The sequence below is a fragment of the Desmodus rotundus genome, chromosome 1, assembly GCF_022682495.2.
Source record: "Desmodus rotundus isolate HL8 chromosome 1, HLdesRot8A.1, whole genome shotgun sequence".
Lineage (NCBI taxonomy): Eukaryota > Metazoa > Chordata > Mammalia > Chiroptera > Phyllostomidae > Desmodus > Desmodus rotundus.
In genome coordinates, this window is record NC_071387.1 from 97,995,580 (window position 1) to 98,020,967 (window position 25,388).

The 25,388-nt window shown below is 44.6% G+C and overlaps 1 protein-coding gene and 1 non-coding gene across 3 annotated transcripts in view; both read left to right on the forward strand.

Moving 5' to 3' along the window:
- The first annotated feature begins 1,054 nt into the window (after nucleotides 1-1,054).
- The window catches only part of RAB11FIP3 (RAB11 family interacting protein 3), a 95,503-nt gene continuing 71,169 nt past the window's right edge, over nucleotides 1,055-25,388 (forward strand). For both annotated transcript variants that reach the window (XM_024553128.3, XM_053927473.1), the window contains exon 1: nucleotides 1,055-2,046. In XM_024553128.3, the coding sequence (XP_024408896.3) occupies nucleotides 1,447-2,046 (600 nt within the window). In that variant the 5' untranslated portion in view covers nucleotides 1,055-1,446. The remainder of the gene's footprint in view (nucleotides 2,047-25,388) is intronic.
- LOC112298514 (U6 spliceosomal RNA) lies at nucleotides 6,624-6,727 on the forward strand. Its single transcript, XR_002974153.2, has one exon. It is a non-coding gene; the product is annotated as a U6 spliceosomal RNA (small nuclear RNA).

The window sequence follows — 25,388 nt, forward strand, 5'->3', positions numbered from 1 at the left end:
AACAGAGGTTCAGTTTCCTTTAGTTCTTGCCAAAGCTGCTTATGAAACATATCTGGTTTGGGTGCCCACGGCGTATAAAAATACCAGTTCATACTTCCCCTTGATTCATTTCATTACAGGCTAAATTTAGAATCTCGCCTGGGGCCTGGCAGTTCACCTGTTCCTAACTGGCATGTCTCCACTGTCATGCTTGTTGCAGGGTGCCCATGTTCCTGTCTGGCGTCCTGTATCCTCATTGATGAAAGTGACATCTAGAGAAACAGATGCCAGTTGTCAAAGACAGCCACTTTGCTTGGGAGGCCTGACTGCTGAGTGGCGATCAACACTGTACATCCTGTGAAAAACACCTTTTTCATAGGCTTAAAAAATATCTCAGTGTTCGACCACGTGTACCTTCAGTTAGAAGTGAGATAAACAGCATTTTCGGTGCTCTCCCACCCTCGTAAAGGGATAGCGCGGTCCAGCTCCTGCTTCTGCTAACCTCTGCCCGCCACCGCAGGTAAAGCCTGCGACCTATTCGCGCCGTGGGCATCAGCGAAGGGGCGCGGGCTGTGGGAGGAGAGGGGCGGGCGCAGCGAGCGCACGTGCGCCAGGAGGCGGTGCCACGTGGGGGCTGTGCTCAGTGCCACGGGCAGCACCCCATCCCATTAGGATGGTGTTCTTTGTTTATCCACTTGTGACAGCGCTTTACGCAGGCAGGACTCAGCCCCTTTGGGACAGGTGCGCATAGGGGTTTTTCGTTCTCCTCTCGGCGCATTTTATTCATCCGCACAGTGCGTGGGTCAGCTATCCCTGCATGCCCAGCAGTGACATCACGTATGCCTTTGCAGCTCCCGAGGACAGCTGCCTCCTGAGTCTGAGGGTCGGGGTCCAGACCAGGGTCCGGCAAAGAACGAGAGAATAAGAACCCACACTGCTTAGGCCCAGGTTGCCGCACACCGCCCCCGTAATCCCTCCTGTTTCGCTGCCCGCCTTTTGTAGCAAGTCGGCGAGGGGCGGGGCCGGAGGGCGCCGCGGCGTGTATACGTAACTCCGGACAGAGGGCGGGGCAAGGGCGGCGGCGTTCGCTAGGGTACCTCCGGCGTCTCATCCTCTCTCCTCACCCTGCTCCGCGTCCTCCTCAGCGTCCTCTCTGTCGCCCTCCTCGGCCCCTGGGCCGCACGCCGCCGCCTGTCCTCTTCCTTGCCCTCCCCGTGCCTAACGCCATGGGCCATCGCCCGCCGCGCTGCCGGGCCGAGGGCAGCTGAGGGGCCGCGCCAACATGGGCAAGGGCGGAGCAGGGCCCGAGAGCCAGCCCGAGCAGCCCGGGAGCCCCGTGCGCGCACGCCCGCGCCGCCGCGGGGATGCCCGCGCCCGCCGCCGCGCCCTGAGCGCCTTTGTCTGCCGCCCGCTCTGCCCGCAGCACCACTGGCCTTGCGGGCCCGCGCCGCGGCCCGGGGCGCGTCCATGAAGATGGAGCCGGGCCGGCCGGCTTCCCCCAGGGGTGGCCCGAGCCCTGACCCGGAGCCAGGCGGACTCGATTGGCCGGGGGTCGCCCCTACGTCCGCCGATCCTGCCCCGCGCCCAGGTCTCAGCTCGCTGGACCCTGCCGTCTTGAGCGCCGAGCGGGTGCCTGGGGCTTCTTACCTGCTGCCGAGTCAGGCCTCCTGCCCTGACCCCGATCCTGACCCCGATCAGCCGCTGACAGAACTCGGCCCGCTTTTTTTCTGGACTAAAGAGCCAGAGGATTATGGGCCCCAAAGTTGCCAGGAGAGCGCGTCTCTCTGCGCGCAGGATTTTGGCCACAGCAACCACGGGAGGGGCGAGGTCGACTTCTTTCCTTCCTTACCCTCGCCGATGGTGGAGTTGGCGCTGGAGGTGGGTCCCGGGGACGCGCACCAGCCATCGGACTTAAGCCAGACCCGCTCCATCACGAGCGAGCCCACGGGGTGTGCGGAGGACGGCCCCCGCCTTCGAGCCGTGTTCGATGCCCTGGATGGGGATGGGGACGGCTTCGTCCGCATGGAGGACTTCGTCCAGTTCGCCACGGTTTACGGGGCAGAGCAGGTAACTCGGCGAGCGCGCCTGGGCCCTCAGCATGAGAGCCTTGGCCTGCGCGCCTCCTCCGGGCCGACACGGTCCGCTGTGTTCGCGAAATGCATGGTTAGGACCAGTGGGCCCGCTTGTTCTTTTTATTCATTTTTGCCCTCACCTCTGGCTCAATTTTACCAAAGCTCCTTTTCCTCCTTTTAAAGAGGTTCTGTTCTAGAGAGTTCGTTTCTTTCACTGCCCTGCAACCCGTCCCCCGGCTCTCCGGCGCCATAGGAGCTGGGTCTTTCTTAAACCGAGGAGAGTTCCTGGTGACAGCTGTGTGATGGAAGTGCCCCCTGAATGAAGTGCCGGGCAGTTCCTCTAACTGAGGACCCAGATCTGGATTGGCTGAAGTAATTCACTCCTTCAGACCTCGAAGGCCAGGCTGGGCTTGGCTGCTCAAGATCATGGTGACAGACACCTTTTTTGGCAGGTGTTCTACGTAGACTTATCTTTTATTGTTTGGGAGACAGTGAACACTAAAAAATTTCACTTGTGTACCTTCTGTGCAGAAGGAAAGAGAATGGTGAGGAGGGGAGGGGGGCTGGGAATGAGCCTGAGAGCATCATGGTGAATACAGACTTGAGCAGAACTTCATCAGGGCCACCCCCACTCTTGTAGGAGAGGTGAGACATAGACAGCCGACCATGGGAATGCACGGCGCAGTGTGCCAGGGGTCCCACGCAGCGTCCAGGAGCTGCAGCTGCCCCGGGAGTGGGTGGGTCTCAAGGTCCAGCCCTTCTCTCTGGTCTCAGCAGTCATGAGAATTGGTGGAGATAACAGCAGGGCTGTGTGTGTTCTGCTAATAACCGGGTAAACATGAAATAGGTTACTGGTTTTCACTTTTAAATATTTTGCTTAGTAGTAGGAAATCCCTCAAATGCTGATCATCTAGTTTTTGTATTTTATTGACTTTTCAACACATGCAGACATTTTTTAAGTGGGTGTTCAAGTATATTTGCATGTTTAAGCCAAGAGGTTTTTAAGAAAATAGGTAAAATTGACACCCTGGTATTTAGGGTGTTGTAACTAAGAACCTTTATGGGGGACCTGTGTGCCATCCCCCCGCCCCCCATCCCCCAGTATTCACAGTGTTCCTTGAGCCCAGGAAGATGTGCTGTGCGTGCCCCCTTCACCTCCCGTCAGCATGGTGCTTGTGTTTAGCGCTGGGCTGGAAGACATTGCTCAGAGTGCTCTCCCATGTGTTAATCTAATGGGCATAGAAATATATCATTTCCTCTGGGGTTAGGGATAGCGATTACTAGTCCAGGTTCTTGGTGCTTTTCCTTCTTGACCCTGGGCTGGAGAGCACCTTGGGCATCCTTGGTCTTCTCTCCAAACATACCCTTTTTCATTACACCAAAAATGTTTTAAAAATACTATATTTGTGTGTGTGTGTGTGTGTGTGTGTGTGTTTAATCATAACCTGTCATGGATGGCGTACTTTACAGCTTATGTGGGGCTCATTTATGTTTTCACTGGATCATCACCACCTCTCTCTGAGGTAGTATAGTAGTAGGCAAGCAGGCTTCATCTCACTTTACAGGTAAGAAAGGAAGCCCCGAAAGGTTAGACAACTTTCCCAACACCTCACAAATTAAATTGCCAGTGCTAGAACAGGGACCAGAACTAGGTTTTTTGTCTAATAACATTTAGATGGCTCTCAACTTCTTTCTTTCTTTTTTTTTTTTTAAGTTTTATTTATTTATTTTTAGACAGGGGAAGGGAAGGAGAAAGAGGGGGAGATAAACATCAATGTGTGGTTGCCTCCCATGCACCCCCAACTGGGGACCTGGCCCACAATCCAGGCATGTGCCCTGATGGGGAACTGAACCAGCGACCCTTTGGTTCACACACTGGCGCTCAGTCCACTGAGCCACACCAGTCAGGGCACAACTTCTTAGGTTTGGTGGCTCAATATATTCCCACAAAATTTCATCTAATTGAATTTCATAAAATCCTTTTCACTGGAGAAACACCTTTTGTTGTGACTGTCCTTACTGATCACAATGGGCAAAACTTTGAGTAGCTATTTGGGGCTGAACTTTCTTATAGTCATAAAGTAGAAGACATGAGTCAAAATTCTTTGCTCAGTTAGCTCCTGGTAGAATTTCTAATTGGGTGGTAAGGCTCGTATGACTCAGGGTTTGGTGGCGATGGGCGAATGTAAGGAACCTGTGGCATTGCCCGCTTCAGTCTGTTCTCCCAGGCTGCTCAGGAAGCAGTGCTAGACTTGATCTCCGTTAAGTACCCAGACTTGAGTGAGCTTCCTGGGATGCTGGAGGAGATCAGTTTTGGAGCAGATAATTCACAGGGTGATAAAAGGTTGACTTTTGTGTTGGTGTAAGATCAGCTATCCTTTATTATGATTTAGGCTCGCTTTTTCCAAGTCCATTATCAGAATACGTTATAAAGCATGCCTTGGCTGGTGTGGCTCAGTGGATTGAGTGCTGGCTCACAAACCAAAAGGTCGCTGGTTCCATTCCCAGTCAGGGCACACGCCTGGGTTGCCAGCCAGGTCCTCAGTTGTATGAGAGGCAACCACTTGATGTTATCTCTTCCACATCAATGTTGCTCTTTTTCTTTCCCTTCCCCTCTCTCTAAAAATAAATAAATAAAATCTTAAAAAAAGAGCACAGTCTTGAACATATACAGAAGTAGAGAGAAAAGGCTAGACTAGTGAACTCCCCCTCTGCCCCCTCGCCATTGCTCAGTTTCAGCAGCTTTGGTTCACCTGTAAACGCCCCAACTCTGTATTATTTTTGAAACATGTGACATATCATTCGTCCATAGATATGTCAGTTTATATCTCTGAAAGATAAGGATTCGTTTTAAAGCATTCACGATTTTTAAAAGCCTTAGAAGCTGTTCAGATAAGCTGGATAACAGAAATAAAGACCGTAAGTTTTTGTATTTTCCACTTTGAATTTCAAAATATTAAGTGTGTGTGACCATTAGGCTGGTCGCATTACTGTCCTTGATAATATCAACTAGATTATCGTGATTATTGCAAAATTTTCAAAGGTAGCATGTTCAGTATCTTTTATGTAATCTGTTTATAAAGGAAGCATTTTAAATTATTTAAGTTCTGTATCTGAAGTTTTATTAGAAGCAGCTCCCATTTATAATACAGATGGCTTTTGTGTCCCTCTTCAGCAATGTCACAGCGTGTCTGGCTCTCATTACGTCACCCCGTGGTAGATCAGGTGTCGTGTAACATAAGTGTTAAGAGGAATCTGCAGAGGAAAGGAGGAGGCGGACTACAGTGGAGCTTTCTGGTGAAACAGTAATCGCTAGTCAGATGTGCCCAGGCACTAGTTGTGAACTTGAGTAGGTTATTTTTAACGGCCTCGACCATTTCTGAAGATTCCTCATCAACACAACCCTTCGTACTGAGAGGACTGATGCTTTTGTAGTCACCACTAACTCATTGTAAAGTAGAAATTGTAGAATAAATTCTAAGAGTATTGTGAGAAAGGATTAGTTTATTTTGGTTTTATTTTTCAAAGGAATAAATCGTAAAGATTCTCTTCACATTGTATTATTACGCTCTCTTGCACAGTTCTATTTTGATAGTCAGTGATCTTTTCCAGAGAACCCTCCCCATCCAAGCCCCGAATGCCCTTCAGGAACCTTGTAGAATTGTCTGTCCTCTTCAGTACAGACTTGCATAAGTAGGCTGCTGAAGGAAGGGCTCCTAGTTTTTAATTCCCCACCTCTGCTGGTGGGAATTGGAAGTCCCTAGGGACATTTGGCTGCACCTTTTTTTCCCTCTTTTTCTTTTGGGTGCACCTTTTAGTTGCTTCAGTGTCCTTTCCAGTTTCTACCCTGGCCTTGAATTTGAGTGTGAGCGTGTCTGTGTGGGTGAGTGAGAGAGAATGAGTGTGTGTGTGAGCAGGTCATGTGGGAGCTGATGTGTATGAGAGAGAATGAACCTGTGTGTAAGAGCAGATGAATGTGGGAACTTTTGGTTTTTTATGTGTGTGTGTTTGCATGTGTAACTGTTGGTCTACATGTTGGATAGATTGCTAAAAGGCAGATGACATTCCTTTATGTGCTTGGATCACAGGCAATTTTAAAAAAAGATTTTATGTACTTATTTTTAGACAGAGGGGAAGGGAAGGAGAAACAGAGGGAGAGAAATACTAGTGTGTGGTTGCCTCTCACGTACCACCTACTGGGGACCCGGCCAGCAGCCCAGGAATGTGCCCCGACTGGGAGTCAAACCAGCGACCCTTTGGTTTGCAGGCTGGGACTCAATCCACTGAGCCATACCAGCCAGGGCACCTTTGCAGTATTATAAAATAACTCATGCTTATTATTTTTAAAGAATTGGAAAATACAGAGTGATACAAAATATAAACAAAAAATGACCAATAGTCCACAATTTTGAGAAAAATACAATTAGCATTTTAGTACTTTTCTTTCCAGACATTTTTTAAACACACACAGGCACACATACACAACTGTCTAAAGAAGTACACAGTTGAGTTCATATTGGGTAGAAGCTAAATTATTTTTATAGATGATCACTGTTTAAAAAGATGAAAGGACTGCTCGCTTTGGCAGCACATACACTAAAATTGGAACCATGCAGAGATTAGCGTGGCTCCTGTGCGAGGATGGCACTCAAATTTGTGAGGCCTTCCATGTTTAAAAAAATAAAAGGAAAAATAAAAAGATGAAAATAAATAATATTAGTAAGCATTATCAGAAAAATAAGAATCACTATAATACCACCATCTACAAGATAGCTACTTAAGTAAATTTAAATATATATATTTTAATAAGTCATATTTTATATATATTTTGTATATAAAGTTATGTTTTAATAATATATAAAGATATACATAATATATAGATATAGATAAAAATAATATATACAATTATATATTACTTATATAAATAATATATAAATATAAGTCATAATGAGTTATATATTTTAATAAAATATTTTAAAATAATAATATATGACTTATAGGCAAGATGGAGACATAGGCAAACATGGCTCACCTCCTCCCACAACCACATCAAAATTACAACTAAATACAGAACAACCATCACTCAGAACTGTCAGAAATTGAGCTGAATGGAAGTCTGATAACTATAGAATTAAAGAAACAACACCTATCCAGACTGGTAGGACGGGTGCAGATATGGAATGGGCTGGTCCAAAATCCACGTGTAGTGGATAAAAACTTGGGAGGGAGGAGTCCCAAGACCCACACTAGGCCTCATCCAGCCCAGGGCTCCAGTGCCAGGAAGATAAGTCTCCACAACTTCTGGCTGCAAAAACCTGTGACTATTGACTTGGTGGAAGAAAATTCTGGAGTCTGAAGCAGTTCCTCTTAAAATACTCCCACATGGACTTACTCAGACTCACTCCCTCTGAGCTCCAGCTAGGGGTAGCAGCTTGAAAGGCACCAGTGGCACACAGAGAGGAACTGAAGTGTCTGGCATCAAGGCAAGAACTGGTGGACGGCTTTCTCCCAGACAGAAAGGTGGGCAGAGGCCACTGTCCCTTTTCTGAGCCCTCCCTTCACAGACTCACAGAGCTGGCAGGCAGGTGCCTTATCTGAGACTCCATCACCTGGCTGACACTGTTTGCTCTGCCCTGAAGATCACCTGAGGCTCCATCCCACCCAACTTACCTGCCCACCCAAGCTGTTAAAAGTGACTTTTCCATATGAATGGCTGGTCTTGCCTAATGCTTTACAACTTCCTAAATCTTCTCAAAGAAGCAGCTGCCTGCCTCAGTGAGCCCCCAACTCCTCTACCTCTTGCTAAGTGGCCCCAGGCTGGCACCAGCAGTAGCCAGCCTAGATTCACAGCTTGGCTTCACCTGGGAACCGTCAAGCCCAGCACAGGTAGCAGCCATCTCAGATTGCTTTATAGCTCATGGAGGGTGGCCCCAAGCAGAACACAGGTGGGGGCCGACTTGGGCCTGCACCACTTGGGGAACCCCAGAGTCTGTGCACCCAGTGGACAGCTATAGACTACATTGGAACACCACCGCCCGGCCCCTGCACAGTTGACCCTCCACAGAGGGCAGAGGGTGGTGGTCTGTGGTCACAGCCATTCCTTTTAGCTGACTGACTTGGGTAAATCCCTCCCACTGATCTGCCAACAGCAACCAAGGCTCAGCTACAAGAGAAGGGTGTACTGAGTGCACACAAAGGGCATGCCTTGAGTACCCAGCGTGGGGGATAGGGGAGGCTGGGCCAGGGGACCCTACAGGACACCTGCTACACTAGGCCACACTACCAAGAGATCCAGTCATAGCAGCTCTACTTAATACATAGAAACACAGGGAGGCTGCCAAAACGAGGAGACAAAGAAACATGGCCCACATGAAAGAACAGATCAAAACTCCAGAAAAAGAGCTAAATGAAATGGAGATAAGCAATCTATCAGATGCAGAGTTCAACACACTGGTCATTAGGAAGCTCAAGGAACTTAGTGAGGACCTCAGCAGCATACAAAAGATCCAGTCAGAAACGAAGGATACACTAATTCAAATAAAGAACAATTTACAAGGAAACAACAGTAAAATGGATGAAGCTGAGAATCATATCAATGATTTGGAATGTAAGGAAACAAAAAACAACCAATCAGAACAAGAAGATAGAAAAAGAATCCAATAAATGAGGATAGCATAAACAACTTCTGGGACAACTTTAAGAGGTCCAACATTTGCGTCATAGGGTTGCCAGAAGGAGAAGAGAAAAAGCAAGAAATTGGAAATCTATCTGAAAAAATAGTGAAAGAAAACTTACCTAATTTGGTGAGGAAAATAGACATGCAAGTCCAGGAAGCACAGACAGTCCCAATTATCTTGGTTGCAAAGAGGCCCACACCAGGACACATCTTAATTAAAATGCCAAAGGTTAAAAATAAAGAGAGAATATTAAAAGCAGCAAGAGAAAAGCAGTTAGTTTCCTACACGTGAGTTCCCATAAGACTGTTAGCTGATTTCTCAAAGGAATCTTTGCTATCTAGAAGGGATTGGCAATAAATATTCAAAGTCATGAAAAGCAGGGATCTATAGCCAAGATTGCTTTACCCAGCAAAACAATCATTTAGAATCAAAGGGCAGACAGAGGGCTTCTCAGATAAGAAAAAACTAAGGAGTTCATCATCACCAAACCATTATTTATTGAAATGTTAAAGGACCTTACATAAGGAAAAGGTCAAAACTATGAACAATAAAATGGCAATAAATACATGTCTATCATCAATTGAATCTAAAAAAAGTAAGCAAACAGGAGGAACAGAGACAGACTCATAGATACAGAGAGCGTTCTGATGGTTGCCAGGTGGGAGGGGTGTGGGGAATGGGAGAAGAGGTGAGGGGATTAAGAAGTACAAATAGGTAGTTACAGGACAGCCATGGGGATGTGAAGTACAGTATAGGAAATGGAGAAGCCAAAGAACTTATACACATGACCCACGGACATGAACATTGGGGTGGGGTTTGCCTGACAGAGTGTGGGGTTACTAGGTAGAGGGGGCAAAAGGAAAAATTGGGACAACTGTAATAGCATAATCAATAAAGTATAATTAAAAATAAAAAACATAAATGTTCATGTTATTAAAATTATACAATTACCATATCTTTATTTGAAGATTTTATTTATTTTTAGAGAGAGGGGAAAGGAGGGGGAAAGAAAGGGAGAGAAGCAGCAGTGTAGGAGAAATACTGAGCAGTTCCCTCTTGCTCACCCCTAGCTGGGGCCTGTGCCCTGACTGGGAGTGGAGCCGGTGGCGTTTCTGTTTGCAGGCAGCACTCCGCCCACGGAGCCACACCAGCCACCGCGCCATGTTGTTGTTTTGGACCTGCTGTTTATTTATTGCTGTCAGTTTTGTTGAACCTACTCTTTGATCAGTTTTTTAAATTGAAGATCTCTGGTATTAGGTGTATACTTTAAAGGAAGTCTAAAGTTTACTTGTCCCAGGAATATTGCAAATTGTTAGGTATTATTCCAGTGTCGGATCTACATACAGGAAGAATTTAATTCCAGGCAGACTACATGGACAAGGCTGTAAAGGGACCAAGCCCATGGATTCCTTCCCTTCCAAACACTTATTTTATTTGAATTCTGAAAATAGGGCTAAACATTAGTTATAATCAAAATATTAAACAAAGGGTTAGGCATCCACTGAAGGCTGTTGATGTGGTCCTCAAAAGTGATAATTACGAAATTTCCAATAAGCGAAGATAGGGGTATGCTAAATTGTATGTATACCACAGTTATAACTAAAAATAACCCATGTGAAAATAGTCTTGGTGGAAATATTAAAAATTATTTTTCATTGTGTGTATGTGTTGGGGAAATGTAATTGTAGGAGGGGAATGTATGGAGGGAGAGGGGTTTGGTTTTATTAAAGATATTGGCTAAATTTTCTGTTATGTTACTGATTTTGTTTTAATTAGTTTGAAAAGTGGTGCCTGTATACACATCACAAATTTCGAACAGTATAAGAAGGAATGTAGTAGTGCCCTGGCTGGTGTGGCTCAATGGGTTGTGTGCTGGACCCTGAAGCAAAGGGTCGCTGATTTGATTCCCAGTCAGGGCACATGCTTGGGTTGCAGGCCAGGTCAGTAGGGGGCAGGTGAGAGGCAACCACACATTGATTTTTCTCTCCTTCTCTTTCCCCCTCCCTTTCCCTCTCTCTAAAAATAAATAAAATCTTAAAAAAAAAGGAATGTAGTAAAAGATTTTATTACAATTTTTAGAAACAAAAAATGTATATAAACCCTAAAGATAATATTTGTACATATTTTACTTTGAATTAGTATAGATTTTAGATCAAGATATAAAATACATCTAAAGTAACTCAGATTTTTAGTAAATTGAAGATCTTTCTAGAACATTAAATTAGCATGTTCAGATGCTTATTGAAGGTAAACTGTTAATTTTACTGATATTTGGATAAATGTATGTAGTTCTTTTTTTAATAGAGGTCTTGTTTGTTTGTCTGTTTATTTATTTATTTTAGAGATAGGGTAAGGGAGGGAGAAAGGGAGAGAAACATAAATGGGTTGCCTCTCACATGCCCTGAACAGGGTGTTGGGGGAACCTCACCCATTACTGAGGCATGTGTCCTGACTGGGAATCGAACCAGCAACCCTTCGGATCGCAGGCTGGTGCTCAACCCGCTGATCCACACCAGCTAGGGCAGAAAATCCTTATAATTCTTGAAGGCTGGCTTACAGATAGGCATTGTGCTTTCATCGATATCTAACATACGTTAACTGTAAGAAATTCCTGGTGGAAAGAATTGCACTGTTTGCCCTGTAATTTTCAAAAGTCCTTGAGACTAGTGGATTCGGATAAATGGATTCAGTACCATCATTAGGGAGGAAAAGAAATTTTTTCATTAGGTACAGTTTTATTTTTCCGTCCAAATATTTCACGTTTGTTTTAGGCAAGTTGGTATTACTCTGATTACAAGGTGTGTTCATGTGCTTTTTGTACGTTTCAAAACCAGAGCTAACCTTGAGCCAGGGTCCTGTCTGTGCCACTGAGACAGGTGTCCTGGCTCCCTGTCCATAAGCTTCTTGCTGGGCAGACTGAGCCTTGGGCCAACAACAGCAGGCCTTGCATGGGTGCTGTGCCCTTTTCTGCAGGGACATTGTGGGCGTGATGTCATGGATGGATGCTTCAAAATATGAGACATTTGAAAGGCCAAGTATTGAGTAACATTTTAGCATTGTTAGCTGTAAATACAGGAAGCACTATCACTGCATATTTTAAGTCGTTTTTTGCACACATCATGTCTATGTTAGTAACTTGATAAATCATATTTTTAAAAGTTAAATAGTAATTTAAAATTTACTAATAGATTGCTTGAGCCACAATAAAAATAAGTAAAAGTACACACTGATTAGAGAGATTAGCATTTCCTTTGAAAACCCATTAAAGTAGCCAGGCCAGGTTGCTCAGTTCTTTAGCGTTGTCCAGGTCCCTGGTCAGGGCACGTACAGGAATTAACTAATGAATGCAAGTAAGTAGAAGGACAAATCGATGTTTCTCTCTCTCCCTCTCTCTCCCCCCTTCCTCTCTCTCTATCTCTAAAATCAATTTTTAAAAAACAGTGGCTTACTATCTGAGATTTCCTGTCTCTGTATCCCTATTCCACTTAAAAAAAAAAAAAAAGAAAAGAAAGGAAAGAAAACCTACAAAATACCTTTTAAAAACTTCAGCCAGTGAGAATAGTTTTCTAACTTGAAATACACGAGGGGTGGGTAGAAGGCTTGCGCTGTGGGAAAGATTGGAGCAGAGGGTGGCTAGCTTCCATGTGTCCTGTCTGATTCCTGGCCCTCCTTCTTACGTCAGTGGAGGCACCTCAGATCTCATAGGGTAGAGCCAGCCTAACCAGTGTGTTCTTTTTTTTTTTTTTTTTAATTTTATTTATTTATTTATTTTTAGAGAGAGGGGAAAGCACGGAGACAGAGAGGGAAAAAAACATCAATGCGTGGTTGCTTCTGGTGTGCCCCTCACGGGGACCTGGCCTGAAACCCACGCACGTGCCCTAACTGGGAATCAAACCAGTGTCTCTTTGGTTCATAGGCTAGCACTCAATCCACTGAGCCACACCAGCCGGGGCCCAATGTGTTCTTAAAAAAAAAAAAAAACATGAGTCACAGATAAAAGGTTGATACAAAAACTCTTAAAAGTCCCAGGGAAAAAAGACCAAAATCTGATAGAAGAATAGACAAAAGATATGAAGACATTCCACAGAAAAAGATAGACAAATGGCCCTTACACATGTGAAAAATGTAACTGCAGAACCAGCTCATAGTGGTCCTATCCTGTTTCTAACAAGACCCAGAACCAAAGTTAAACCTTGGATACACCGTTTATGAGTAACACTTGGGAACCTTTACCTGCTCCTCCCCATAGAACCAAAGGGCTGGAACCGGATGGGAACCCAAATCCTTTACAAAATGTGGGGTCTGTTATCCAGGAAGATCCGGTGGTGAAACACCTTAAAATCCCGCCCCTAACCCTGGGTCTAGGAAGACGGATTTGAGCCTTGCCTCCTTTTTCCTTGCCTGTCAACTCGCAAATAAAGCCTTTTCTAAAAAGCTGGTGCCATAGTATTTATTGGCTTCTATGTTTGTCAGGCAGTGAACCCTTGCTCGGTAACAAAGGTGCTCAGCTACACTCATGATAAGAGAAGTGGAAATTAAATCACTGGGATAGCATTTCTCACTCATCATGTTGGCAAAAAATATAAAAGCATGAACACGTTCTGTTGGTGAGGCTTTGGGAAATAGGCACACTCTCATATTGTTTGGTGAGAGTGCAAAATGGTACAGTCTTCATCAAGGGGGGTTTAGCAGTATCCGTGTATGCATTTATCCTTTGACCTCACAGTTCCACTTCCAGAGTGTACCTCCATGAATACAAACCACAGGTGCCCGAGGATATTCATGGTGGCAGTATCGGTGACATAAAGTATGGAACAACCCAGTAACCATCCAGGACGAGTGAACTGAGGTACGTCTACATAACAGAACTCTTTTTATTTTGCAAAAATAAAAGAGTGCTGTGAACTGGTAGGGAGTGATTTCCGAGATATATTGAGTGAAAAAAAGGACAAATGAATATACATGACAGGTGGTAAGAAAAAATGGGTATTGTATGATTCCTCTTGTAAGAGGCTTCTAGGGGAGTCAGCTTACAGAGACAGGAAGCAGAGTGGCGGTTGCCAGAGGCGGGGGAATGGGGAGTTAGCGTTTAACGGGTAGAGTTGCAGTTCGGGAAGATGAAAACGTCCTGGAGATGGATAAGGGTCATGGTTGCACAACAGTGTGGATGTGCTCGATGCTATGGAGCTGTATACTTTAAAACAGTTAATTTACTACCATTAAAAAAAAAAAAGATGAGGTTCTGAGGCCTAGAACCCCGAGTGATGGACTCCAGCTCAGAGGAAGAGGAATTCACAAGTAGAATAAGAAACCATACTGTACAATCCCCAAACCAAGTCCCCTTCTCCTCCTGGCCATGTAGTCGGAATCCTCAACCCGCCCAAGGTTTCTGTGCTCACAGACTCTAGGGCAGGCCTAGGCCAGCAGGGTCTCATTGTACGAATAAAGAGAAAGAATGCAAAATGAGAAAGGGGGAATAAAAATATGAATATATTTGCTTTTTGCAAAAAGGCATGGGAAGGATAGACTAGAAACTAAATTTTTTTTTAATCCTCACCTGAGGATATTTTTTAAGAAGATTTTATTATTTTTTTAGAGAGAGGGGAAGAGAGGGAGAGAAACATTGATTTGGTTGCCTTTTGTAACACCTGGACTGCAACCCAGCATGTGCTGTGGTGGTGAATCGAATCAGCACCTTTCAGTTCGCAGGCCAGTGCTCAATCTGCTGAGACACAGGGCTGAGGAGATTTTTTAAAATTGATTTTAGGGAGAGGAAGGGGAAGAGAGAGAGAAACATCAATTGGTTGCCTCCCGTACTTACCCTGACTGAGGATCAAACCCACAACCTGTTGGTGTGTGGGACGATGCTCCCACCAACTGAGCCACCCGGCCAAGGCTACACTAGAAACTAATTTTAAAAACTTACTCAAGTGGGTGGGGACAAGGTATAAGGGACATGAATGATATCTGAGTATGCCTTTCTATATAATTTTGAATTTTGAACCACGCAAATATTCTCCATACTCAAAAGTAAAATTAAAGCAACAATAATAGAACACGCCTAAAACTGAATTCAGATAGAAAAAAATGAACCTACAAGTATATTGGATTAATAACATAACCACATAGGAAAATAATCTAAATCACATTAATATAGTACTCCGTATACTTTTAGTGGAATATATTCAAAAGTAAAAAACTACAAAGAAACTTACTACAAAGTTAGGGTTGTTGTTGATAGATGAGCAGTAGTAATTCTGCAATTACTTTCGGTGTATTTTGGGTTAGTATGAATTAATAAATACACTGGTTGGTGTTGGGAACCATGGTTCTCTGGGAAAAAGGAGATAAAAATATAGTATGGAAAAGGTAGGGAAGAACCCTGCATCTTGGGATTTAAATTAGATGTATCAGTGTGAATATATGATTTAAAAAAATTTCTAGATCTGTCTTCTGAGAGGGCTTAGGGGCCATTAACACCCCAATAGCAATGAGTACACCTAGCTCCCAGATCTTTGTTGCCAAATATTTCCCACTAAAGGAACCAAGGATCCTTGGAAAAATATTCCAGATTTTGGGCAGGCAAAATTCACCGTGAGCCTGGATTATTTTGTACCAGAAAGCAAGGAAGTGTTCAAAAATTGATGGGGACATGTTGAAAAACGTACAGCTTGAATGGGTTTCTGCTAGGCAAATCTGGGACATTTTGACCATCAAAAAAGAATAATGATGATAGCCCTGGCTGGTGTGGGTCAGTAGACTGAGCCCAGCCTGTGAACCAAAAGGTCTCCAGTTCGATTCCCAGTCAGGGCATGTGCCTGGGTTGCCGGCCAGGTCCCCAATTAGGGGCATGTAAGAGGCAACTGATAGATGTTTCTCTCACACATAGATGTTTCTCTTTTTCCTTCCCTTACGCTCTCTCTAAAAAATAGATTAAAAATTTAAGAATGATGATGATAAAGGACATATTGAGTTTAACAGTTCATACCACATAGTGAGTAAAAATTAGTTGTAGTGATACTTCGGAGGGGGTGGTGAAAGTAGAAGGAGTGAAAGATATAGAAAGTCAGTATTTTGCAACCACCAAGGTAATAATTGGTTCAGGCAAGAATCATCAGTGGTTGTCAAAAAACATTGTGTAAACATTTGCGAGGGATGAGGGTGGGGAGCAGGATACTCACACAGTGTAAAGTATCATTCCACAGATGACTGGTTACAAAAGGAAAAAATTAATCTCTATATTGGAGAAATCTGGCAGACTCTACCTTAACCAGGTGATCAAACTCAGACTCCCCAGTGATGGATAGATTATGTGCTTCTGGATGGGATGCCAAAAATGTTTACCCTGAGTCTCATAATGAGTGATAATCAGACAAACCCAGACTCTAGGGCATTCTATACAACAGCTGCCTGGACTCTTCAAAATATCAGTGTCATAAAAAGGGTCGGGACCCTGCTAGCTTGAAGCAGACGAAAGAATTGTGACAACTAATGCCTTGTCCTTGATTGGATCCTGGGTTAAAAGAAAACAGCCCTTTCAGCCATCTTTCCGTGGAGCCATAAGGGTGCACATGAAGTCCTGGCCGATGGCTTCAAGAGTGTCAACAATGCCGAAGAGAGAGGCAATGCCAGGTTCTTACTAGGCTGGGCTCCAAAGTCTGTCTGGTTTCTGTGATGACAAAGCCTGGTTACATTGCTGAATTTGATATTATTGACCACAGAGCTGGAAAAGCTGTAGTGAACCTCACGGGCAGGTTAGACAAGTGTGGAGTAATCCGCCCCAGATTTGACGTGTGACTCATAGATCTAGGAAAATGGCAGAGCAGCCTGCTTCCATCCCGTCAGTTTGGTTTCATTGCGCTGCCAACCTCAGTGGGCATCACAGACCGTGAAGAAGCAAGATGAAAACACAGGAGGGAAACCCTGGGATTCTTTTTCCAGGGATGTAGTACATACATGCAGAAAAAATGCCTCAATGGACAAAGAAACAAAACAAAAACTGTAAAGGCCATTACTGGGCTGATTGGGGAAATTTGAACATAGACAAAATATTTGATGATACCAGTGTTAAATTTCTTGGGTGTCATTATGGTATTATAATTACGTAGGAGGGTAGTCCTTGGAAATACATGCTAGAAGAATTTAGGGAGGTATCTTGATGTCTGTAGGTTACTTTTAATAGCTCCACAAAAAGCGCATGTGTGTTGAAAGAGACATAAACAAAATGTGGAAGGACATTAGTAGTTGGTGGATCTAGGGGAGGGATACATAGATGTTTCTTACACTCTTTGAACTTTGCAGTGGGTTCAACATATTTCAGAATAAAAAGGAAAAACAATATGGGAATTTCATTGATGATAACTTACACTTCATCTTGTAGTATATGTTAGAATGTGTGGCTTTTAGTAATCTTAAAAACAACGAACAAAAACGAAAAGCCCCTTTGTTCCCAAATCAGTAAAGGAATGCCACACACAGGCACGCGGGTGTTTCTTTAATTCGACACCCAGCGCAGCCTTCGTTGGTTCATGCAGTGCACAGGGTGTAAAATGACCGCGCCCTCCGACACGGGAAATTCAAACAGCTCCTCTCAACACTAGGAGCGTGGCTGAACCTTGTTTTCCTCTATCAAGGAGTGGTGCTCCCGAAGAGATGTAAATATCTTGTCCAAGTACAGACTCCCTCAAAAGGAAGTTAGGAGAGAACTCTTTCCTGTCCCATTGATAATATTCAAATGGGATAAATCCGGATTTGAGTAAATGTGTGAAAACAGCTAAGGAATGCTTAGGGTACCTGAAAACTAATTTGTTTAAGGGCAGCTGCATTTTCTGCTTTGTGTTTTGTCTTGGGGTGAGAGCGGCCAGGTAGGTGCTGTTGTAGAGTTCAGTGTGTGCGACGCGGTGTTACATGCAGAAGTTATGGGGGTTTCATTGTATATTTAGGCATCACAAAGTGCATTAAAACTGGGTTTGCGGTTTGGGTTTGGCTTAAGCCAGCAGTTTACCTGCCCTCACTGTCAGTGGCGTGGAAAGCATTTAGATTTGGCGAGGTGCACGCTGTGCCGGTCAGGGAAGTCCTTGTTGAGGTTGTCGAAGCCTTGGACGCCAGCTTCATAAACTTTCTGTTCCAGGCCCCTTTACTCTGTTACATGATACTGAATGTACCAAAGAACTTTTGCTTATGTGGGTTGTATCTCTTGATCTTTGCTATATTAGAAAGTAAAACTAAAAAACAAAACCAAAAAACCCCTCAGACATCTTTTACTAATCCATTAAAACTAATTCATTACATGTTAACATTAATGGAATTTTTATGAAAAATAACTACTTTCTAAAACGGTGCGAAGAGTGGCATTGTTTTACATTTTTGCAAGTCTCCTGGATTCTTCTCTCTGCCCCTGCAAGCAGCCTGTTGTGTCATGTAACCTTTGGGAAATGCCACTGTACATTGCGAGAGAGTGAGATGAAAGAAAGAGTGTCTTAGCATGTTATCATTTTGATCTCGGACACCCCACCCCCCAAGACCCCAGTCTCCCCAGGATTCTTAGACCACTTGTTGAGAACGGCAGTGTTGCTGTGCTACTGAAGTGACCCGGCTGTTGCCTGACCTCACACACTTGCTCTCATCAGAATCACCTGGAGGTCCCGTTAAGCCTGACTGCTGGGCCCACCCCAGAGTGCCTGATTTATCTGGTTTGAGTGGGGCCTGATAAGAAATGTGCTTCTGCCCTGGCTGGTGTGGCTCAGTGGACTGAGCACTGTCCTGCAAACCGAGAGGACGCTGGTTTGATTCCTGGTCAGGGCACATGCCTGGGTTGCAGGCCGGGTCCCCAGTTGGGGGCGTGCAAGAGGCAACCCATCAGCATATCTCTTGCACATGCTGTTTTTCTCCCTCTTGTTCTCCCTCCTTTCCCTCTCTAAAAATAAATAAAATCTTTTAAAAAACAAAATGTGTTTCTGACTATGTCCTGGTGATGCTACTGCTGTTGGACCTGGTGTCTCACTCAGAGAGCCACTTTTCTACAGTTTTGAAAATGTTTGCATCTCTTTAAAGACACCCCCCCACGATGTATTTTATTTTAACATCACTCTTTTCCTCACTGATGTACTTATTCCTAAACATTAATTTCATAAATGTTTACTTGGGACCCACTCTGCTGTCTCCTCAGAAGGCCTCACGGATGCCCTCTGCCCTCCATGTTTTCTATCTGGTAGATTTTATTTATTTAGTTTTAGACAGAGGGGAAGAGAGGGAGAAAGAGAAGAGGGAGAGAAACATCAATTTGTGGTTGCCTCTCCAGTGCCCCCCACTGGAGACCTGGCCTGCAACCCAGGCGTGTGCTCCCACTAGGAGTCGCACAGGTGACCCCTTGGTTCGCAGTCTGGCGCTCAATCCAGTGAGTCGCACAAACCGGGGCTGTTTTCTGTGTAGTGGAAAAGCACAGGTGAAGAACCGGAACCCAGACTGGTAAGCCTATATACCTTGGCCTATTCTTTTTGGCATGTCTCTGCTGTCCTCTAGCCTAGGGGTGTCAAACTCATTTTCACGGGGGGCCACATCAGCCTTGCGGTTGCCTTCAAAGGGCCGAGTGTAATTTTAGGACTGTATGAATGTGACTACCCCTTAACTAGGGGCAAGGAGCTCGGTGCTGGGCGGGGTAGAACAACATGGAGGGCCGGATGTGGCCTCGGGCCTTGTGTTTGCCACCTGTGCTCTAGCCTCAGGTTGCTGCACGTTTTTTGTACTAATTTTAATTTTATGTTTTGGTTTAAATTTAATTTTTATCATATGTATAGTTTAAAAAGTCAAATAGTGTACTACGCATGTATAAGAAAAAGTAGCTATACTCTCCTTACTTCTCACTCTCAGATTCCTGTCTATTTCCTTCTAGGGTCCCCCTGCCTCCAAGTTTAGGTGGTTTCTATTGACTTTCTCTTGTAGAAGGTACACCCGCATGTATCTCTCTGTCTCCTCCATTATTTCAATCCAGTTAATCGTAATCTTGGCTAAATAGACATTCTGTATTTATCTTAGTGTATTTTGATTGTGGATATTTTTCATAGCTGTTAGGTATGCTGTGATTACATTTCCAAATACAACTTATGCTTTTCCTGGAGTTAGTAATCACATTATGTTTTTTACTTGTTTAGTTTTCTACAGACTATCAGTAGTCCTTTCTAGCCTGTCTTTAGGAGTCTCATCATTCAGCACATACTCTTGGACTTCCATTGTTGTGTACTGGCTCCTGTTCACACAGGGGCTCACCGCCCCACCGCCCGCCCCTGTCCTCTGGGCCCAGTGTCCTGCTTTGGGAGCATCCCTGGTCCTCTTTCTTCTTCTTCTTCTTCTCCTTCTCCTTCTTCTTCTCCTTCTCCTTCTTCTTCTTCTTCTTCTTCTTCTTCTTCTTCTTCTTCTTCTTCTTCTTCTTCAAGTTTATTGATTTTAGAGAAAGGGAGGGAGGAAGGAGGAGAGAGAGAGAAACATCGATTTGTGGTTCCACTTATTTATGCATTCATTGGTTGATTCCCATATGTACCCTGACTGGGGATCGAACCTGCAACCTTGGCGTATTGGGACAATGCTTGAACCGATTGAATTACCGGGTCAGGGCCTCTTCTCTGATTTAGCTTTCTTGCCTGAGCTTCCATGTCAGACATTTAACTGGGCTTTCTTTTATCAGGTTCGACACCGATACCCATTCTGCTTCCTGTGCTTTGCTGGGTCATCGGGCATTTATGTGTTCTTTCCTCTGAGTTCCCACTTGTCCATCCCTGTGCGTCTTCTGGAACGTTTGGGGCCTTTGCTCTGGAGCTGCATTTTTCCAGTGGGCTTTCAGGAAGGAGTGGAGAGAAACTCATGTGTTCACCCTCTAACTTTGTTAAGCCTCTCTCCCCGCTCAACACCCCACACGTGTATCTATCAGAACAGGCCTAGGAATCTGCCTGTGCACTTTCGCACCGCCCCACTGTAGTTCTGTGGTACAGTAGAGCAGGCCTTGTTGGGGGTCACAAAGCTGGGGGTGGCCGGGCCGGGCCTCAGACGCGGCTGCCCCTTTCTGTTCTCCCTGGACTGTAATCTGCAGGAAATCTGTGTCAACAAATCACTTGGGTTAGCCTTTCTCATCTTGCGTTTTGTGTGTGAGTGTTTTCAACTTTTGACAAAGTCCACATACTTGAACTTAGGTTTTTCTAACCCTGGAATATTGCATTATGTGGATGTACCATGGTTGCTAGGCATTTATTTTGTCCAGTTCCTCCCTACTGGGAGTAGTGCTTCTATACCTCCAGCCATACAGGTTAGTTTTCACGTACCTGACTTACAGCAGGACCTACTTTTTGTGTTGGGGCTATCGGGGATATGGTCTTGGGCTTTGAAGTTGTAGATACTTGGAAGAAGTTTAGTCAGGCTTTCTTAAGCATTTCAGAGCTTTTTCTGTGGCATCAGAGGAGGTAATACAGGGAGGAGGCAGAAGTCCTTGGCTGAGTTTCTGGAAATACCTCATCTGTTTCAGCAAGAGCTTCCTGTTACTGGCTCTAAATACAATCCCTGAATCTGTAAGCTGAGCAACTGCAGGCGTCTTCCTCCCCTGCCCAGTTTGCAGGAGCCAGGCCCTGTTGTGGGTGCTTGGGTGCTGGGGACCTGAGTGTCTGATGAGCTGTTGTGCGTGAGGAGCGCTTTGAGGAATAGGTGCTGCAGGTGATGGCATTCTGGCCAAGTGTTGCTGGGGATCGTGTTCTTTTGTGATTAGTTATGTAAGGGCTGTGCTTCCATCTATAAAGTGGATGTTATATGTAACATTAAAGGAAATGAAAGGGTGTCCTTGGGGCTTTGGAGTCAGACAGACCTAGGTTTTGTTTCAAGCTCAGCCACTTCTCATTCTTTCATTCAGCAGATATGTGTGATGATATTTTAAAAAATATATATTTTATTGATTATGCTGTTATTGATGTCCCATTTTTTTCCTTAATTCCCCTCCGACCTGCACCACCTTCCCACCAGCATTCCGCTCCCCCTACCGCCCTTATGAAGGTCCATGGGTCATTCATATAAGTTCTTTGGCTTCTCCATAACCTATACTATTCTTAACTTCCCCCTGTCTATTTTGTACCTACCATTTTTGCTTGTTATTCCCTGTACCTTTACCCCCATTCTCCTTCCTCCTCTTCCCCACTGATAACCCTCCATGTGATCTCCTTTTCTGTGATTCTGTTCCTGCTCTAGTTGTTTGTTTAGTTTGGTTTTGTTTTTGTTTTAGGTTCAGTTGTTGATAGTTGTGAGTTTGTTGTCATTTTACTGTTCATAGTTTTGATCTTTTTTCTTAGATAAGTCCCTTTAACATTTCACATAGTAAGGGCTTGGTGATGATAAAGTCCTTTAACTTTACCTTATCTGGGAAGCACTTTATCTGTCCTGATAGCTTTGCTGGATAGAGTCATCTTGGATGTAGGTCCTTGCCTTTCATGACTTGGAATACTTCTTTCCAGCCCCTTCTTGCCTGAAAGGTTTCTTTTGAGAAATCAGTTGACAGTCTTATGGGAACTCCTTTGTAGGTAACTCTCTCCTTTTCTCTTACTGCTTTTAAGATTCTCTCCTTGTCTTTAATATTGGGTAATGTAATTATGATGTGCCTTGGTGTGTGCTTCCTTGGGTCCAACTTCATTGGGACTCTCTGAGCTTCCTGGACTTCCTGGAAGTCTATTTCCTTTGCCAGATTCTGGAAGTTGTTCATTATGTTTTCAGATAAGTTTTCAATTTCTTGCTTTTCCTCTGGCTCTTGCTCTTCTCCTTCTGGCACTCCTGTGATTTGGATGTTGGAATGTTTAAAGTTGTCCCAGAGTTCCTAAGCCTCTCCTCACTTTTTTGAATTCTTGTTTCTTCATTCTGCTTTAATTGAATGTTTATTTCTTCCTTCTGCTCCAAACCATTGATTTGAGTCCTGGTTTCCTTCCCTTCACTGTTGGTTCCCTGTACCTTTATTTTACTTTGCATAGCCTTCACTTTTTCCTCTTTTGTGACCATACTCAGCCATTTCTGTGAGCATCCAGATTACCAGTTTTTTGAACTCCGCATCTTATAGGTTGACTATATCTTCATCACTTGGTTCTGTTTTTGGAGCTGTGATCTCTTCTTTCATTTCATTTTTTTGTCTCGGTGTGCCTGTTACGTAGTAAGGGGCAAAGCCTTAGGTATTTGCCAGGATGGGGCAACCCACATTGCTGCGTTGTGGCGCTGTATGTGGAGGAGGGATGTGAGAGGGAACAATGCCTCTTGCTCTGCTCTTGCTGGCTTTCAGCCACTTCCTCCCATACCCACCAGCAAATTGGGCCCTTCTGGTGCTGATTCCCGGGTTGGTGGGTTTGTGTACATTTTAGGACCCTGTGGTTCTGTCCAACAAAGTCTCCTGTGAGGCTGGGAGTTTTCTCCTGCAGCCACAAGCCCCACAGGTCTTTACAGCCAGAGGTTTTGAGGCTTTATTTCCTGCGCTGGAACTCTGGGTTGCGTGGTCTGTCTTGCTCCCCAGTTATTCCTCCCGGTTTATCTGCATGCAAATGTGGGACCACCTGGTCTGCCAGCCACTGCCTCACCCTCCCCATCCTCTAGCTGCCCCTCTCTGCCCTCCTGTCAGTCTGGATGAATGTTTCTTCTTCAACTCCTTGGTTGTCAGACTTCCATACAGTTCAATTTTCTGGCAGTTCTGGTTGTTTTTTGTTTTTAAATTTGTTGTTGTCCTTTTGGTTGTGCAAGGAGGCAAAGTGTATCTACCTACGCCTCCATCTTGGCCTGAAGTCCGTGTGATGATGTTTATTGAGCATATTCCTCGTGCCAGGCAGTGTCATAGGTTTTGGAGACACAGTGAGAAGCGAGAACATTTCTTGTCCTTTCTGAAGTTATTGAACAGGTAATCTCCAGTACGTACAAGCTGATAGAAATGCAATGAAGGAAAAGCAGAGATTACTTGAGAGTGTGTAACAGTGAATCTGACCTCCTTAGAAAAGTTTACCTTAGGGAAATCCCTCTTTAATTTTTTTTATTCTTTTTCTTTTTGAGATAACTTTTGACATTCTGAAGTTAATAGAATTCGTAAGGTAAAGGGTGGGAGAGGACAGAGCATTCCAGGTGGAGGTGCAACTGTGGAGAGGCCTGAAGGGGAGGAGCTGGGGCACTTGGGAAAGACAAAGAACAGTGAGGCTGGAGGGGATGGTGGGCCAGACCTCACAGGGCTGCACCGGGACTGTTGCTGTTTCGTCCCACAGTGGTTCGAAGGCAGAAAGAGTTTAAGTAACTCACTTGGGATTGAAAGACACATACACAGTGAAGGGATGGAAAAGATAAAGGGAAATGAAAAAAAAAAAGCTGGCGTACCAAAACTTAGATCAGCCAAAATAGACTTTAAAACAAAGGCTGTAACACCCAGCAGTTACAAAGAATTTGTCTTGGTGTTTATACAGAGACAGCTCCTGGATATTTTCTAAAGAAACCCAAAGCGTTAATTCAAAAAGATACATGTACCCATGTGTTCATTGCAGAGTATTTACAATATAGCCAAGATGTGGAAGCAACCAAAAATGTCCATCAGTAGATGAATGGGTAAAAAAGAAGTGGTATGTTTATACAATGGAATATTGCTCAGCCATAAAAAAAGAATGAACTCTTGCCATTTGCAACAACATGGCTGGGCCCAGGGGGCATTATGCTGAGTGAAATAAGTCAGACAAATACCGTATGATTTCACTTCTTTGCGGAATATATCAAACAAGATGAACAGACCTGGCAGGTGTGGCTCAGTGGGCTGAGTGCCGGCCTGCGAAGGTTGCTGGTTTGGTTCTCCGTCAGGGCACGGGCCTGGGTTGCGGGCCTCGTCCCCAGTTGGAGGCGTGCGAGAGACAGCCAATGGATGTCTCTGTCACACATCGATGTTTCTCTTCCTCCCTTTCTCCCTCCCTTTCGCTCTCTAAAAATAAATAAATAAAATCTTAAAAAAAAATAAATGTGCAAACAAAGCAGAAGCAAACTTAGAGATGCAGAGTACATTGTGATGGTTGCCGGATGAGAAGGGGGTTGGGGGCAGGAGTTGAAAAGGAGAGGAAATTAAGCACAGACTGATAGTTACAAAGTAGTCATGGGGTAAAAAGTGTAGCACAGGGGATGATAGTCAGTGATATTGTGTAACTGTGTCGGATGGGTGTTAGGGTTATTGAGGTGATCACTTTGTAAGTTATAAATATCTAATCACTATGTTGTATACCTGGAACTAATACAATATTGTATGTCTGTAATTGAAAAATTAAAAATTAAAAAAGAAGTTTAAGTAGAGAAGGTAGGTAATAAGATTTATTTTTTCACAGGATGCCTCAGTTTGGAGAGGACAGGAGTAGATGGGGTCGCCAGTCACGAGGCCAGTGCTGGGCTGGCCAGGACTTGGACTTAGGTGGTGCCGGAGGAGATGGAGCGGAGAGGGAGCTGTAAGCTCTGGGAGGCAGTAATGGTGTGACCCCATGGCTGAATGGGTGTGGGTGGGGACTTTCAGAAGGGAGTGGGAAGGTGGGGATTCTGAGGAGGGATTAGGGAGGTGGGAGCCCTGTTGTGAACCCCCCCGGACATATCCATGGGCTGTCCAGTGCTCCCTGGGCCTGGACCTCAGAGGAGAGGTCTGGGCTGG